Source organism: Helianthus annuus, chromosome 10 (genome assembly GCF_002127325.2).
Source record: "Helianthus annuus cultivar XRQ/B chromosome 10, HanXRQr2.0-SUNRISE, whole genome shotgun sequence".
NCBI lineage: Eukaryota > Viridiplantae > Streptophyta > Magnoliopsida > Asterales > Asteraceae > Helianthus > Helianthus annuus.
Window position 1 is genome coordinate 17176977 of NC_035442.2, and position 16438 is coordinate 17193414.

Below are 16438 nucleotides of genomic sequence, written 5' to 3' on the forward strand. Positions count from 1 at the left end.
CACACTCTTAATGGGTTGGTCGGTGACCACTTGTATAGGCTGTGCTTGGAAATATCTTCGAAGCTTTCTAGCCGTTTGGAATAGGGCTAGAGCAAGTTTTTCCAGAGGAGGATACTTGATCTCTGCCAATTTTAAAGTTTTGCTGAAGAAATAAACGAGTACCTGAACTTTGTCTCGTTCGATAGTTAAAACCGCACTTATTGCTTCTTCAGCAACCGAAAGGTATACAGAGATCAGCTCTCCTGTTTCTATGGCTGCGATATCTAGAAGTGAAGCTAAGTGTTGCTTCATCTGGTTGAAGGCTTCCTCAGCTTCTTCAATCCACTTGAAATCTTTTTTGTCAGAGCACCCTTTAAGCGTTTTAAATAAAGGTAAAGATTTTTCAGCCAGTTCTTAGGTAAAACACTTCAGGGCTGCAAGCTTTCCATTCAGGCTTTCTACCTCCTTTTTGCTTCGTGGTGGTTTGGTTTCAAGAACAGCTTTAACTTTGTTTGGGTTAGCCTTTATACTTTGTTTTCCCACAATATGCCCCAGAAATTTACCTTCTTCAAACCCAAACGAACATTTCTCAGGGTTGAGTTTCATATTGACCTTCCTTAGGTTCTTGAAGGTTTCTTGGATGTCATCAAGCATTTGGTATTCTGTTTTGCTTTTGATTACCAAATCGTCGACATATGCTTCCATGTTCCTACCAATTTGACTAGCAAAAGCTTTGTCAACTAGGCGTTGGTAGGTTGCACCCGCATTATTAAGGCTAAAAGGCATCTTTTAATAGCAAAAGATACCTTTATCCGTGTGAAAGGCGGTCTTCTCTTCATCTTCTTTTTTCATAAGAATTTGATGGTAACCCTTTTAAGCATCAAGAAAACACTTGAAAGGGTAACCAGTGAGGGAATCAACATTAAGGTCAATTTCTGGCAACGGGTAACAATCTTTGGGACAAGCCTTGTTCAAGTCCTTGAAGTCGATGCACATTCTCCCAGAATTGTCGGGCTTTCGAACCATGACTGGGTTTGCAACCCAAGACTGATACTTAACTTCCCGAAGAATTCTAGCTGATACAAGCTTTTCAACCTCTTGGCATGCTACCAAGCTTCTTTCGGGTGCTAGACTTCGCTTCTTTTGGACAACAGGCTTGACATCGGGTGGTATTTTCAGCTCATGTTTAACAATGCTTCGAGGGATACCCATCATGTCTTCTGGGCACCAAGCAAAGACATCGTTATAGTGTAATAGCAGCTTTTCAAGGTACGAGAGGGTTTCTTGAGAAAGGCTTGGATTGACCCTTATCCTTTGTTCAGGATATTTGGGGTTCATGATTAGCCCTTACTTGTCGTCTTCATTTTTTGAACTTTCCCCTTCAACCATGTAAGCTTCTTGAGTGGATGGAAGGGTTGCAATCCCTCTCTCGGTATGGAACTTTACTATGCCATGACCAACAGAAACAGCTATATAGAATGCACACTGCCCTGGCCTTCCTATGATTACATCATAGTTGGAAGGTATATTGATCACCACAAAAGTGAGAGGTTGAACCCTTTCCATTCTGCCTTCACTGAAACGGACATCAAGGGTTAGTTGCCCTAAAGGCTTGAGGGGTATGTCAGCAATACCTTTTATGGAGGTTCCGGATGGTTGAAGCTTTGAACGTTTCTCACTGCTCAAACGATTGAAGAACTTTTCAAACATAATTTCAGTAGCTGCACCAGTGTCTATGTATGCTCTGCTTGTCTTTAGTGTACCCACAGTTGCTTCGACCACAAGAGGGCTTGAGAGCGGGTCCGTTTCTGTTGGAGGGAAGCAGACACACTGAAGCTCCCAACCTTCCAACCGCTGCTGTTTGTAGGGAACTTTTCATCAAAATCCACCATGTTAACTTCCTTGCTTTTCCCTTCGGCTAACTTGTCCCTTACCCCCTTCACTAAGTGAGCAAGCTCCCCGGACTTAACGCCCTCCTCAATCCTATTGAGTTGAAAGCAATCGTTGATATGGTGACCCTTCTCTTCATGAAATTCACAAAACTGGGTGGAATTTTCATTCCTTTTGCTTTTAAGGAGAGGTCTAGGAGGTCGGAAGCTTTGTTTAACTTCCTTTGTATCAAGAATCTCGTGGCGGGTTTTTGTAAGGGGTGTAAAGTTCACGGCCTTCTCCCTGCTTGGAGGGTTACGGCCTTCAGACCTTCGTTACTCTGAGCCCCTTTGACGTATGTCATAGGAATGGAAATTTCCCTTTTTTCTAGCTGGACTGTTGTCTCGCCAGCTAGATCCCTTTTTCTTTGCTCCTTTATGTCTACAGCATCCTATCCTCTGATGCGGGCTTCCGCCCTTTCGAGAGCTTATTCTAAGGTCTTTGGCAGGGACTTGTTGAAATCCCTTGTAAGGTATTTGGAGGTGATTACATTCATGAAGCCGGCTACTCTCATCTTTTCATCCGCCCCCACATACGTTAGACCTTTCTTTTTATACCTTTCTATGAACTCTCGAAGGCTTTCATCGTCTTTTTGTTTTATCTGTAAAATCATCGTGGCATCTTTAATGTACCGCCTTTGCTGGGAGAAGTTGGCCAGGAACCCTTTGCTAAGGTTATCGAAGCTTCAAACGCTTCTTGCAGGTAAATCATTGAACCAGATTCTGGCTGACCCAACGAGGGTTTGCATGAACATGAGACAGCATTCAGCATTAGACCATTTCTCAATCCTAGCAGCACCAGTAAAGATCTGGAGATGATCCTCTGGATCTTCAGTCCTATCATATGTTTTGATATGGGACGACATTTTGATCTTTGTTTGAAAATCATAATCAGCGATTTGCTGGGAGAAACATGACAAATTGCTTGGTTTATATGGCTTGGCCAAATCCTCTTCTACCCTTACACCTGTGTTGCTGTTGTTATTGTTGTTCTATTGGGTGGCCATCACTTAATTAATAAAATGTTGCCACAGGAAACTTGCCATCATCTGAGCCATCATCTGTGGCATAAGGTTGAAGCTTTGAAGGCTTCAGGTGCAACTAGGCAGTTTACCCCTAAAGGAGTGCTCATGACGGCACTTCGTGCCAAGGGGAGTACAGACAAAGCTTGTTCCCATGTAGATGTGACTGGGGGGTGGAAGGCTTGCAACAAATGATTGTTGTAGTTGATCTAGAGTTAGCTCATGTCCCAATGGAGCGTCGGTTGCAGCTGGTTGGGAAGAAAAGAGAGGGAACGTTGTCGGATCTGGCCTAGTGTATATGTATGGGTTAGGATTTGGAGGTGGATGGCTGGGACCAGCTTCATTCCTGGACATGGTTGGTTGTGAGCTTCTGAAAGGAAGAGCTGGAGGTCAAGGAGACAACAATGGCTCTGGCTCGTCATAGTTTAACCGAATCCTTACCCCCTTGTCTCTTTCCCTACTCACGTATTGGTTGAGGAGAGACCTCAACTCTAGGAAGTTGTTGGCGACCCCTTCAGGGGTAAGGTCAACACGTGAGGGGGTGTTAGAGGCACCGACGTTAGGGGAGGGAACCCCTGATCGAGATGGAGTCGGTATTTGGAAAGTGAGGAACTCGGGGTATGTTGCTACAGTAGGAGTGCTCCCCGGAGTTGAGAAGGACGTTGTTATAGCCACATGAGCTTGGCTAGTGCTTGGGGTAAAGGTATGTGGGACTTGATTTACCTCTCCCAGAGATTCACTTTCCGACATTGTGACTTTTGAGAGAATGGAGCTACACTACTAGGTCTTTTGAAGAAAATTAGTGGTGTAGCCCCACGGTGGGCGCCAATTTGTTGATGCAACAAATACAAGACCAATGATAGTAGCTAGGCTGGTTAGGCAAAAGGCTTGGAGGGTTCCGGTTTGCCTAACGCAAGTCGTGGGGTCCCCCCACATTTACAAGACGTGGAGAGAGGTTCACTAGTTATATTTTGTTGTCTGTTCAAGATCCTCAACTGAAGTGTGTTCAGTTTCGGATGCAAGAGCAGTAGAAATGTGTGCGTTGAATGTGAAGAAAGGAGACTTGCATGGAACAAGTGCTCGAGAAGGAAGATCAGAGATTCCTAGAGAATCAGGGCTGATCGGAATGTCTTTCTGCACTAAATGAAGTGTCATTTTATAGAGGAAGATATCGCCCAAAGAGGAAACCTTGGACTAGTGAACCATGCTTGCAGTGGGAGACTTACCCATTTTGGGGTTGAACGGTTAGACCTGTGGATAAAAGGTTGTTCTATGTGCACATGTTCTCTTTTACGGCTGTGAGAGGGCTGGACAAGCAATCAATGAAGTGATGGTTTACTCTTCACATCCTTTTTGCTGTTCACCCGAGTTCGCGGGATTTGAACCCTTTAATCCTTTAACCTTTCAAGCGTTTATGTGCCTAAGTATTTTTATTTAGTCTTGGGCTACCCCCCGGCATCATATATATATATATATAGGGTGGGGTTCTAAAGTGAACACTAGTGTATTTGCGAACAGAGTGAACAAATCCTAGCCATTGATCTACACGCGTGTATGGCCAGGATCTCATCATCGAATCGTAAAATACACTAGTGTATTTCACCATCAAATCTTGGCCATTGATCTACACACGTGTATGGCCATGATTAGTTCACTCAGTTCGCAAGCTACACTAGTGTTCACTCTTGAACCTAATCCTATATATATATATATGTATATATATATATATATATATATATATATATATATATATATATATATATATAGTGGAGAGTTCAAATGAGAAGAAAAATTTTATAAGAATAAAAAGAATAAGTTTTAAACCAATAGAAATGCTCTATTTTACTTCATTTAATATGTGCATTTAATATTATTAATAAGGGCATATAGGTAAATTTCTAATTGTAATTAATTAGCTAATTAATTAAACTTGTAACTCCTTGTTAAATATACTCTTTCAAGATAAAATAATTTAGGTGAAGGACAATTTTCGACATGTGTAGGATAAATTTTAGTATGTGTAGGATAAATTCTTAAATGTGTATGATAAATTTAGATATGCGTAGGGTAAATTTCAGTAAGTGTAAGATATATGTAGGATAAATTTTGAAATGTGTAGGATAAAATGTTTTTTTGCTTTATTAATGAGAGATAACATAATTAATGGGAGGAGTTATAAACTATTTAATGTTTTACCATTATGCCCTTTTCTTCTTTTTCTTCTCACATTAAATTTCTTCTCAAATGAACCTTCCCCTATATATATATATATATATATATATACTACTTTATAAAGCATATAGGAAGGATAGAAATGGTCATTTGCCACTTTACAAGTCCTTGAAGCCCATTGTACAAACCTGTTAAGCACAAAGTGTTGAAAACTTGTTTTCAACACCTGATGATACCCACGCGGATCTTACCGGATCAACTTGACCCGTTTTTAGTTTGATGGATCCAATATATTCTTTCTATCACTCTCTAAACCACAATTGTTTCATCCGCCGCTCCACTTTCTCTACAAACCCTAGATCCTCCACCGCACCTCCACCTTTCATCCATGGAACCGGTCGTCGCCATCACCGTCTTCTCTCCTTTCATCCATGGAACCGGTACCGTTTTTTACCCTATCTTGTACGTTTTTTTTAAATCTTTGTCAGATATGTGATAATACTATTAGATCTGTGTTGGTTTTGTGATTTTTTTAATGTTCTGTGAATGGATCAACATAGAGAGTATACATTTTTGTATTGATTAGGGTTTTTGTTTTCTGGAAATTTGAATATAGTTGAAGACGAAGACCGATGAACAGGTGAAAGAGATAACACTGCGGCTTGGTTCAAGAACCTTCAAATTCAGCCTTAGTGCTACCGTTTTTTACCCTATCTATAGTTTTGTTTGTTAAATTTTATATCATTTAAGTTTTTTATAAACATCTTTGTCAGATCTGTTATAATACTTTCAGATCTGTGCTGGTTTTGTGTTTTTTTAATGTTTTGTGAATGGATCTACGGAGAGAGTATATATTTTTGTATTGATTACGGTTTTTGATTTCTAGAAATGTGAATACAGTTGAAGATGATCTAGGGTTTGAATATAATTCATTATTGTTTTAACGTCCACCCATGTTCCCCCTTATATGAATATAATTCAGGCCCAGACTGAGCATGAATTTATTTTTAACCTTATCTTTATGTTTATATTTCTCAGGTTTGTTTAATTGATGTGGGTGGACGTTACAGTAAGCTTATAGGCATGCCCCCTTATCTTCATAGGTAAATTTTGAGTTTATTCAGTTGTTATGCTTACTGGACCAATTCATCTGATATTTGATTTTTATAAATTTACAGTTTGTTGTTGGGTTGGGTGACAAAGTTTCACCAACTGATATCGAAGAAGGCATGCGTGTTAGGTAGGTTGCAGTGTTCGTTATTCGTTTTTAACTTCAACGATTTTTCAAAGTAATCAATATTCATTTTGAGAGATTAATGCAGAGAGATATTAAGGTTTGAAGCATTTATATCAAATCTTTTTAAACCTTATTAGGAATGTTAAGTTTTCATTAGTTGTACCAATAAATGTTTTTGTAAGGTTGATTGTTCATTGACCTGTATTGTTAACTGACTGGTTTGATATTGGCAGTGCATATCTGATGTTGTTATTATGTATTGACCCCAAGCCGATCCCAGTCAGTTTTGGTAGTAATGCCTTGCGCCTTACGCTTTTTAAAACCAAGTGTTTGACTATCAATTATCAAAAAACTAATAATATTTCATTCTAAATGCCAGGATTGTAGTTTATCAGCAGCTTCTTCTGTTGTGTCTTCTCTACTTGAGTCTGTCAGAAGCTAAATGGGAATGGGGATAGTTGAAACAAAAAGTAGGTAAGCAAACCAGATTATGTTTGTAAATTAAATAAGTATAGTTATAAAATATAAGTTTATTTGAACAAAAACAACCATTAACATGCTCAAACTTCACATAATTGCAGGGTATATCCCAAACGGGTCAAAAATATGAAACTACGAGGCAGAGCGGCTGGGATCATAGTCACCTGGATCGAGGTACACTCTAGTACACAGAACGAAAACGGGTACGTGGTTTGTCCATTTTTAATATTCGGTACGAGGGGGTCACCAAATGGTCCAAAAGTGTAGTGTTAATGCATAAATTCCCCCAAACACCCCCTATTTGTTACAAGGTTTGAGATGTTGGTTGTTTATTGTTGTCAAATGTTTATAGATTTGCTGCTGCATTGAGAGATCTGAAAGTCAGGGTGATGAATGTGGTGCCACTTGATTCCCCAGATACACTTCCAATTATATACGAACGTGGACTATTTGGGATATATCATGACTGGTGTGAATCATTCAACACTTACCCAAGAACGTACGATCTTCTACATGCTGATCATCTTCTCTCGGGTCTTAAGAAAAGGTACATCATCTATTCTTATGCTATAACATAAAGGTGCCATTTTTTAAACCCATTTACTAGAAAACAGGCTAGATTTTATTGGGCCCTTCACCTCTTCTAAAAGGTTTGACCCGTTTCAAAGAGTTTCGTATTTGGCCCATTTACTGAGTATGATGATGATGATGATTTGGCCCATTTCTCGATGGGCGTTCATATTACAAACTTTAAGTAAAATCTATTTTGTTTTACTTAACACTTTTGATATTTGTTTTCTGTAGTACTTTGCAAGGTGGGTTTGAGTTACCGACACGTCTTTCGGTGGCTGCAGCAGATTGTATTATAGCTCTTAGTGTCGCATTGGCGAAAAAGGGAATGGTTTCTAATCCTTCATGATGTAATGTATCTCAATGATCTTGGTTTACAACTTTATAGTATGATATTGGTTTAAAAAAACGCGCCCTAGGCGTTTGCAACAAGGCTCAAGCCCTTGCGCTTTTGGTAGCAAGTTGTTGTACAACATGCTTTTTAGGTTGTACATGTATGTAATTTCCATATTAAAACATATATAAAGTTTACTTTTTTCTCAATATTGGATAACTGATGCTAGAATCGTGTAGAAAATATACAAAAAATTGTATAATTATTTGCACCTCGGGTATGAAAATCAGTGTGCTTTTTTGTCTGGCGCCTAAGTTTTAGACCTTATCGCTTTTGTACCTCGGGTATGAGAAAGTATGATTAAATGGGTGGCTGGTGCAATTCTCATGAATGCAGATGCCACTTCAACGTTGCATAAGAAATGTGTGGCTACAACAAACGATAGTTTCAAGTTTACATGGTTTAAGGTATGCTGCCAAGCCTGTATAATCGTGTATCTTGCCAACTCACTATTTATTATTATTTTTGCTAACTCATCACTGCACTAATACTTACATTTTGAGCAATCCCGGGACCATAAAAGGATGTTATAGAAATAGCTTGAAAAGTTATTAGCTTGAAAAGAAACGGGTCATCTTGGCTTTTAGTCTTTGGTACATGCCGTTTCATAGATGGATAAATGTACATGTACCCTCAAACATCATCATTTGTGTTAATGAAGTTTTATGTATTTTTCGTACCCATTTCTTACAAATCTGTGTTCCGACCCATCTTTCTCGCTGTTGTTTCGGCTGTAATGTTGGTGGTTGTGCTATTGACAGAAGTAGTGAAAAGACAGGCTTTTTTTATGTTTGTGGTGAAAAGTACAGACTGTATGATTGTCGATTTATTTGGGATTTGAAGCGTTATCCGGCGATGATGGTGGCTTGCTACTTGGCGTGGCAACTCTGTTTGCAGCCGTAGCGGCACTGAGCCACGTTTACAGACTGTATGTTCCTTTGTTGGAATGTTAATTTCATCCGGCAGAAAACTGGTCATAAAACAGGAAGTTGGTGATGAGCACCAGGTAACTTTTTGTCAATTATGTATTCATTTCAAATTACTGATATTGTGTTTTGTTCTTTCAGACAGTGCTTATGTACCCGGGCGGCTTTCAAAGGTATCCTTGGGGAAATTTTGTGAAAGTTAGCCGTGCTCTTAGACATTGCTCTAATACAGGTGTACATGTGAAAATGGTCAATGTGGGTCTTAGTTATCGCTACCTGGTCATTAAATGACGATATAAAAGTCAGCCATAACATTTTTTTAAACTGCAAATTTCATTTTTTACTTCTTGTGGGGGTCTTAAGTTCAACCATTTTACCTATGAATGGGTCACTGTGGGTCGTCTTTTTATCTCAAACAATTTAAATAGGTTAAACACAATTAATTTAAATGGAGAATGAGTTTTCAAATCCTTTCAAAGTCTATTATTTACGCGTACAAATTTCCCAAAGGGATTTTTTCAAGATATTGATTATTATCATGTTAGTTTTTTTTTCATTATTCTTGTTACGGGAGGTGGATGTTTTGACCCATTACTTATGGCGAGTCGATTTTGTTTGCTTTTCATACTTAAACGAGCTGACAGTTCCCCACAATTTTTTTAATGCATCCAGTCTCCTAAATTGTATAACTTAATCACATTTAGGGCATGATCTAAAATTTGGCTTTTGTGTTCTATTTTATTTGATTAAAGTGTTTTTTTACAGCAGCATCTTATTACCAATGGGAGTACAGCTGTGAAATGGCGAAACAAATTAAGTCTCACTTCAAGGTATATGTTCTTTATTTGTAAATAGGCAAATACGTTTGTTTAATATTACACAGATCTTGTGGATATATGTATGTACAGATGTTAATGTTTTCCATTTATAAATAAATTTATGTACATTAGAAGTAGATTCGTATTAAACTGTGATCGCTCGATGAACACCTGGATTCTTCGGTGCAGACCTGGAAAACTTGGTTAGTGTTGGCGCTCTCAAGGATGCAATGGACAGTCAACAATAAAACTCTTGGCTTCAAGTCTCAGATTGTGTGGATTGTGTACAGGATCCTTACCCTTTCTTGATATCCATTTAAGAAATTAGTTCATATTTGAATTTATTATAAGTTAACCTTTTTTACCTTTCTAAATGGAACAGATTGTGTATGCTCTTTTTTTTTGGTGTCATAAATGTCATTTGATGTATTAATTTCTTGCAAAAAACATGTATATATTTTTCAGATTGATGTTATTACATGTTAGATCATTAGCATACAACATGGATTTATCATGAATGTAGAAATGGCATAATGTGTGGGTTGGTTAACAGGTCAAAATGGTGCCAAATAAAAATTTAGCCTCACAAAATTGTCATTTTTCTTTATTCTTCATTTTGAACATACTATCATCTTTATTTCTCATTGGGTAACTAAATTAGGGTTGTTGATTCCTTTATTCACACAAATTGAGTTTACTTGCAGTAAGGACTCTCAAGATATCGATTCTGTGTCATCATGGCGTGGCTGGCGTCTCTCTCAGCGGTATTAAAGTTCTTACTTACCCTATATCTGGTGCCAAATCGTCGCCCCTTTCCAAAATTTTTAATAATTTACCTTAAGCTACTTTGCACATTAATTTTTTCATAATTTTATTATAATGTCATGCTTGCTGATTTCATGTAAAGTTTGTAGTTAGCTTCCATTGTTGTACCCCATGAACTTTAGGGGTTTCCGTTGCATCGCGAATTTGGTTTTGGTTATAGCTCAAACCGAACCGTCCCGTACATAGCCCTAAACTCACCAACCTAAGTGATATGTTTCCCGCCGCATCGCGCGGGTAAACGACTAGTATATATATATATATATATATATATATATATATATATATATAGAGAGAGAGAGAGAGAGAGAGTAGGATTCGCACGGAAAGTGTGTTTTTCCTAGAAAGTCTAGGAAGCGATCTGGTCCATCCGATTGGTGTGTTTAAGGGTTGAGATTAAATCAATGGCAATCTTGTAATATTTGAGTTTAATTAATTGATTGTTTTAAATGAATAGGGGCAATTTTGTCAAATGGCCGTTTTTTAAATCAATTATATAACTGCAATCCCTACTTTCATGGGATTTTCCCTCTCTCTCTCCATTATTGATTTGATTTTCTCTCTTTCTCTCTCCAATCCAACCCTAAACATAATAAAACCTGCGATCTCTACTCCCTCTTGCTGTTGGCGACGCAAAATAGGACCCCAAAAGCATTCAGATTTCGGTTCCAAGGCTTGTTGATACCCCTTTTCTTCACTAGGTATTCATATCTTGTGTTGTGATTAAAGTTCTTGAAGTGCATATACGTTTTCGGTCTTAATCTGCTTGTAACTTGGCTGTGTTTTTTCTGTTTTAATTGATGATTGTAGAGAGGCATGTAAAACACAGCGTCAAGAATCTGCTTGCTGTTAAAACACAGCGTCAAGAATCTGCTTGCTGTTAAAACACAGCGTCAAGAATCTGCTAGCTGTTAAAACACAGCGTCAAGAATCTGCTTGCTGTTAAAACACAGCGTCAAGAATCTGCTTGCTGTTAAAACACAGCGTCAAGAATCTGCTTGCTGTTAAAACACAATGGCCTGCTTGCTGTTAAAACACAATGTCAAGAATCTGCTTGCTGTTAAAACACAATATCAAGAATCCTCCAGCAAATCTGCTGACTTAAAACACAATCAGATTTGTTAAACCCCAGTATAAAAACAAACTGTTGTAAAACACATTATGATGTAATGTAATCATCAAAAAACACAATGTGATGTAATGTGACATAGACAACAACATAAAACACATTCAGAGTGTTAAAATGCAAAATAACTGTTAAAACACAACCTGATTATATATTGACTTCGGATTGTTAAAACACACTGACTTCAACCTCTCTGACTGGTAAAACACATCACCAAGAACATGCTGATAGTTTCAGATAAACACATTGACTTGCAGATTTGAATTCGAAAACAATAAAAATTCCGAAAATCATGGAATTTTAGTTAATGAAGATACATTCCAAAAATAAAATTAAAATGTGAAATTACATGATAGCCCTTCTACTTAAAATCCCTCAATGACACATGTCCAAATCTTATTCCTTCCTGCGGGAAAGTGTGTTTTTCCTAGAAAGTCTAGGAAGCGATCTCGTCCATCCAATGGGTGTGTTTATGGGTTGAGATTAAATCAATGGCAATCTTGTAATTTTTGAGTTTAATTAATGGCAAATTGGAAATAAATAATCCCAACTCACTGTTATAGGCCAATAATAATCCCAACTCATTTAATCACCAATAATAATCCGAACTATTCACTTTTGTTTGTAAAATACTCCCACGTTAAAAAAACACTAACTATGTTAAAATATTGCTGATGTGGCTTAACATGTGTGGACCGACGTGGCTGGTTAACATCTTACCTGTGTATAAAATGATTATCAGCCTCATTTGCACACACAATCGACTGAATTTGCCCAATTTGTAGAATTAGGGTTTTGAAGGATAGTGCGATTGTGTGTGCAAATGAGGCTGATAATCATTTTATACACGGGTAAGATGTTAACCAGCCACGTCAGTCCACACATGTTAAACCACATAAGCAATATTTTAACCTAGTTAGTGTTTTTTTAACGTGGGGGTATTTTACAAACAAAAGTGAATAGTTTGGATTATTATTGGTGATTAAATGAGTTGGGATTATTATTGGCCAATAACAGTGAGTTAGGATTATTTATTTCCAATTTGCCTTAATTAATTGATTGTTTTAAATGAATAGGGGCAATTTTGTCAATGGCCGTTTTTTTAATCAATCAAAAAAATTGACAGGCAATCACAACTCCTATTTTCAAGCGAATTTCCCTCTCTCTCTAAACCCAAATTCGGAAACCCCAAAATCATACCAAAAATACCTAAAATCATGGATGAAGATAATAGATTTTCCTTGTTCCATATACGTAAGATCAAGCTTTCATTGTACTGTGTGTTTTACAAAGCGATTACGGGTGATTCTTGTTTGTAATTGACGGTATTTTACAAAGCATATACGTTTTCGGTCTTAATCTGCTTGTAACTTGGCTGTGTTTTTTCTGTTTTAATTGATGATTGTAGAGAGGCATGTAAAACACAGCGTCAAGAATCTGCTTGCTGTTAAAACACAACGTCAAGAATCTGCTTGCTGTTAAAACACAACGTCAAGAATCTGCTAGCTGTTAAAACACAGCAGATTTGTAAAATACCGTCAATTACAAACAAGAATCACCCGTAATCGCTTTGTAAAACACGCAGTACAATGAAAGCTTGATCTTACGTATATGGAACAAGGAAAATCTATTATCTTCATCCATGATTTTAGGTATTTTTGGTATGATTTTGGGGTTTCCGAATTTGGGTTTAGAGAGAGAGGGAAATTCGCTTGAAAATAGGAGTTGTGATTGCCTGACAATTTTTTTGATTGATTAAAAGAACGTCCATTGACAAAATTGCCCATATTCATTTAAAACAATCAATTAATTAAACTCAAAAATTACAAGATTGCCATTGATTTAATCTCAACCCTTAAACACACCCATTGGATGGACCAGATCGCTTCCTAGACTTTCTATATATATATATATATATATATATATATATATATATATATATAGGGTAGGGATCCTAAGAGAAGTCCACCCTATATGAGAAACTTGAGAAGCATTCTGGACCACACATTTTTCTAAGCCTTTCGTAATATACACATATGTATAGTTTAAAATTGACTATATACATATGTGTATAATGAGTTATACACATATGTATATAGTCAATTTTAAACTATACATATGTGTATATTACGAAAGGCTTAGAAAAATGTGTGATCCAGAATGCTTCTCAAGTTTCTCAACTAGCATATCACTTCTCACATGATCCTTTTCCTATATATATATATATATATATAGGGGATGGTTCAAATGAAAACCACTTTTATTGTGAAAACTCGAAAACTAACTAAAAAAAGCCTAAAAAACACACAAAAACATTTTTTTTTTCAATTTTTTTTTATAAAAATCGCTAGTTTTTATATATAAAAAAAAACTTTTTTTCAAAAAAAAAAAAAAATTTGTGTAGTGCACATGTGTAATAATACACATGTGTAGTACACATACATATGTGCAGTATTACACATGTGCACTACACAAAATTTTTTTTTTTTTTTTGAATTTTTTTTTTATATTAAAAAACCTGCGAAATTTTGATTGCAAAAAAAAAAATTAAAAAAAAAAAAAAATTTTGTATGTTTTTTTGGCTTTTTTTAATTAGTTTTCGAGTTTTCACAATAACTAGTGGTTTTCATTTGAACCTTCCCCTATATATATATATATAGGGGAAAGATAAATCGAAAACCAATGTGAGTTGAGAAAACCCAAATAAACCCTATGTAACATTTTTATTTTTTTCTAAAAAAAATAGGGAATGTAATATAAATGTACACGGACCTATTTATGAAAAAAAAAATGTAAAAAACGCTTACTAGTTTTTTTTTAAAAAAATGTTGAAAATTAGTATGTTACATTTTTTTTGGGCATAGATATTATGTAACCTGAAATTTGTAACCTTTAAAAAAAAAAAAAAAAACTACTCGGTGTTTTTTTGTGTTTCTTTTTTAAAAATGTTCAAATATATGTACATTACATTTCCTATTTTTTTTAAAAATGTTTCTTGAGTTTACATGGGTTTTTTACAAAGGTTTTCTAAGTTTTCTCAACTCAAGTGGGTTTTCGATTTATCCTTCCCCTATATATATATATATATATATATATAGAGTAAGGTTAACATACAAAAAGCCTTATCATACATCACGTAGGAGACAATGGTAACCGTTGGATCAGGGGTATAATCACGCATGGGACCACATAATTACGCATGGGACCACATAATCACGCATGGGACCACATAATCACGCATGGGACTATAATCACGCACGTTCTATGATAATAACGCACGTTATATTTTTTGTCATGTATGTTAATGTAGGTTAAGCCTTGAAGTACATTATACTTTCTCTATATATATATATATATATATATATATATATATATATATATATATATATATATAACATTTATAGCAAATACATATCACTTTAAAAAGGTAAAAGATTTGCACTACTACGTCGGATAAGAAAATTGTCATTTGCTTTTTCTTGCAATTGCTTGTGGAATTACTAAGATCATAAGTGGCCACCTCTATCACACTTATGCGCTTTCTAACAACGGAGGAAATACGTCTTTGCATTAACAATTTAACATTGTAGTACTTTGAAATTTTATACAAGAAATAACTTTTTAGTAAAAGTCGTTTTCAAAATTTTATTTATAGTACATTTTATACATGATAGGTCTTTCTATGTGGTTATAATCATTTAGGTGTACACGGTGCGTAAAATTTGAATAGTTAAGATTAGACTAAAAGAAATCTTTATTCAAAAAACTCTTTATTTGCATCTCACTAAGAATTTATATTATGTTTTTATGAATTTATTTAAGTAACATTTTAAAATTTCAAATATCATGAATATAGTAAAAGAGAAAAATGCCTGGATAGTTCCTGTGGTTTTCTTTTATTTCACCTTTAGTTCTCAACTTTCTAAAATTACAGATATAATCGCTAACTTTTGCAATTTCGTTCTCGGATAGTCTCTAGTGTGGATGGAGATTAGTTTTTTTTTTAATGTTAAGTAGGTATGAAATAACCTAAATGCCCTTGCTATTAAACATTATCATCCTCCTCTTCTTCATTGTCTACCATCCCACCCAGAACTACCTTCCGACCAACCAACAACCAAAACCCCCACACCCTCGCTGCCCCTCCAGTCGACGATGCCAGAGCTGCTCATGAACCTATCGGATCTGCAAACAAACCTGCCGGAAAAACGAACCGGCAAACGAGTATGCCGGTGCGCAGCCAAGACTTTTTCTGAAATTGATTAAATCTTGATGTCCAAAAAAAACAATTTTCTTCAAAAACTCACCACATACTCTCTCTCCAATACTTTTTCTTTCCTTCGCAGGTCGGTAATCCATCCGGTTATCTTGATTAAATCTGGGATCTGTTTTGATTGCACCATCAGGTGTCTCTGGTTATCTTGTGAAGTGTTATGTACATATTTTCTTTCTGTGAGATAATCCTCTTTGTATACCATTGATTTTTGTGTTGGTGTGTTGATGTATTCTTGTTCTTCAAAAGTTGTTTTAGTAACTGATTCGTTCTTTCTGTAGTATACCCCATATGCTTCATTCAAACTGTTTGTCATATACGAGTATTTATTTAGACAACTATTTTCAAAAATAAAAGATCAATAATTTTAATCGTGTGGCCTGTTCACTAACAATTTAGTTTATCAGGCTTTTCATCGAACACCTTACGGACATATATATCTTAATTAATTCTGTTATTATAGTTCTAATTTGGATTGATTGTGTACGATCTTCTAAATTGAAGAGGGAGATCGAAGGAGGTGATGTTAAGAGAGTGGGAGAGAGAGAGAGAGCGAAGAAGGTGGGTCATCCCTTTTATTTTTTATTGAGTTAATTGTCCGGATGGTCCCTGTGGTTTTACGTTTTTTCACGTTTAGTCTCCATCTTTTGAAAATAGCAGGTATACTCTCTATGGTTTGTTATTTAGTTAC

The 16438-nt window shown here is 36.2% G+C and overlaps 1 protein-coding gene and 2 long non-coding RNA genes across 8 annotated transcripts; all 3 read left to right on the top strand.

Annotated features, from left to right (window-relative positions):
- Positions 1 to 5433: 5433 nt before the first annotated feature.
- Positions 5434 to 5797, top strand: LOC118483015. The gene is made up of 2 exons (XR_004869459.1): positions 5434 to 5541; positions 5718 to 5797. It is a non-coding gene; the product is annotated as an uncharacterized LOC118483015 (long non-coding RNA).
- Positions 5798 to 6065: 268 nt separating this feature from the next.
- LOC110880857 (probable methyltransferase PMT24) lies at positions 6066 to 10470 on the top strand. Of its 6 annotated transcripts, none has more exons than XR_004869463.1 (8): positions 6066 to 6204; positions 6280 to 6341; positions 6572 to 6630; positions 6718 to 6808; positions 6920 to 7021; positions 9477 to 9538; positions 9716 to 9810; positions 10231 to 10470. XR_004869463.1 is itself a non-coding variant. In XM_035978590.1 (7 exons), the coding sequence occupies exons 4-7, from the start codon at positions 6781 to 6783 to the stop codon at positions 7735 to 7737; spliced, it is 444 nt and encodes a 147-aa protein (XP_035834483.1). In that variant the 5' UTR covers positions 6066 to 6204; positions 6280 to 6341; positions 6572 to 6630; positions 6718 to 6780; the 3' UTR covers positions 7738 to 8049. The 6 variants fall into 6 exon arrangements, 3 of the variants coding, with proteins under 3 accessions (XP_035834483.1, XP_021984986.1, XP_021984987.1); XR_004869461.1 differs by having other exon boundaries at positions 6572 to 6627; positions 6718 to 6812; XR_004869462.1 differs by having other exon boundaries at positions 6572 to 6627.
- Positions 10471 to 15526: 5056 nt separating this feature from the next.
- Positions 15527 to 16014, top strand: LOC110880855. The gene is made up of 2 exons (XR_002559477.2): positions 15527 to 15706; positions 15821 to 16014. It is a non-coding gene; the product is annotated as an uncharacterized LOC110880855 (long non-coding RNA).
- The last annotated feature ends 424 nt before the right edge of the window (positions 16015 to 16438 follow it).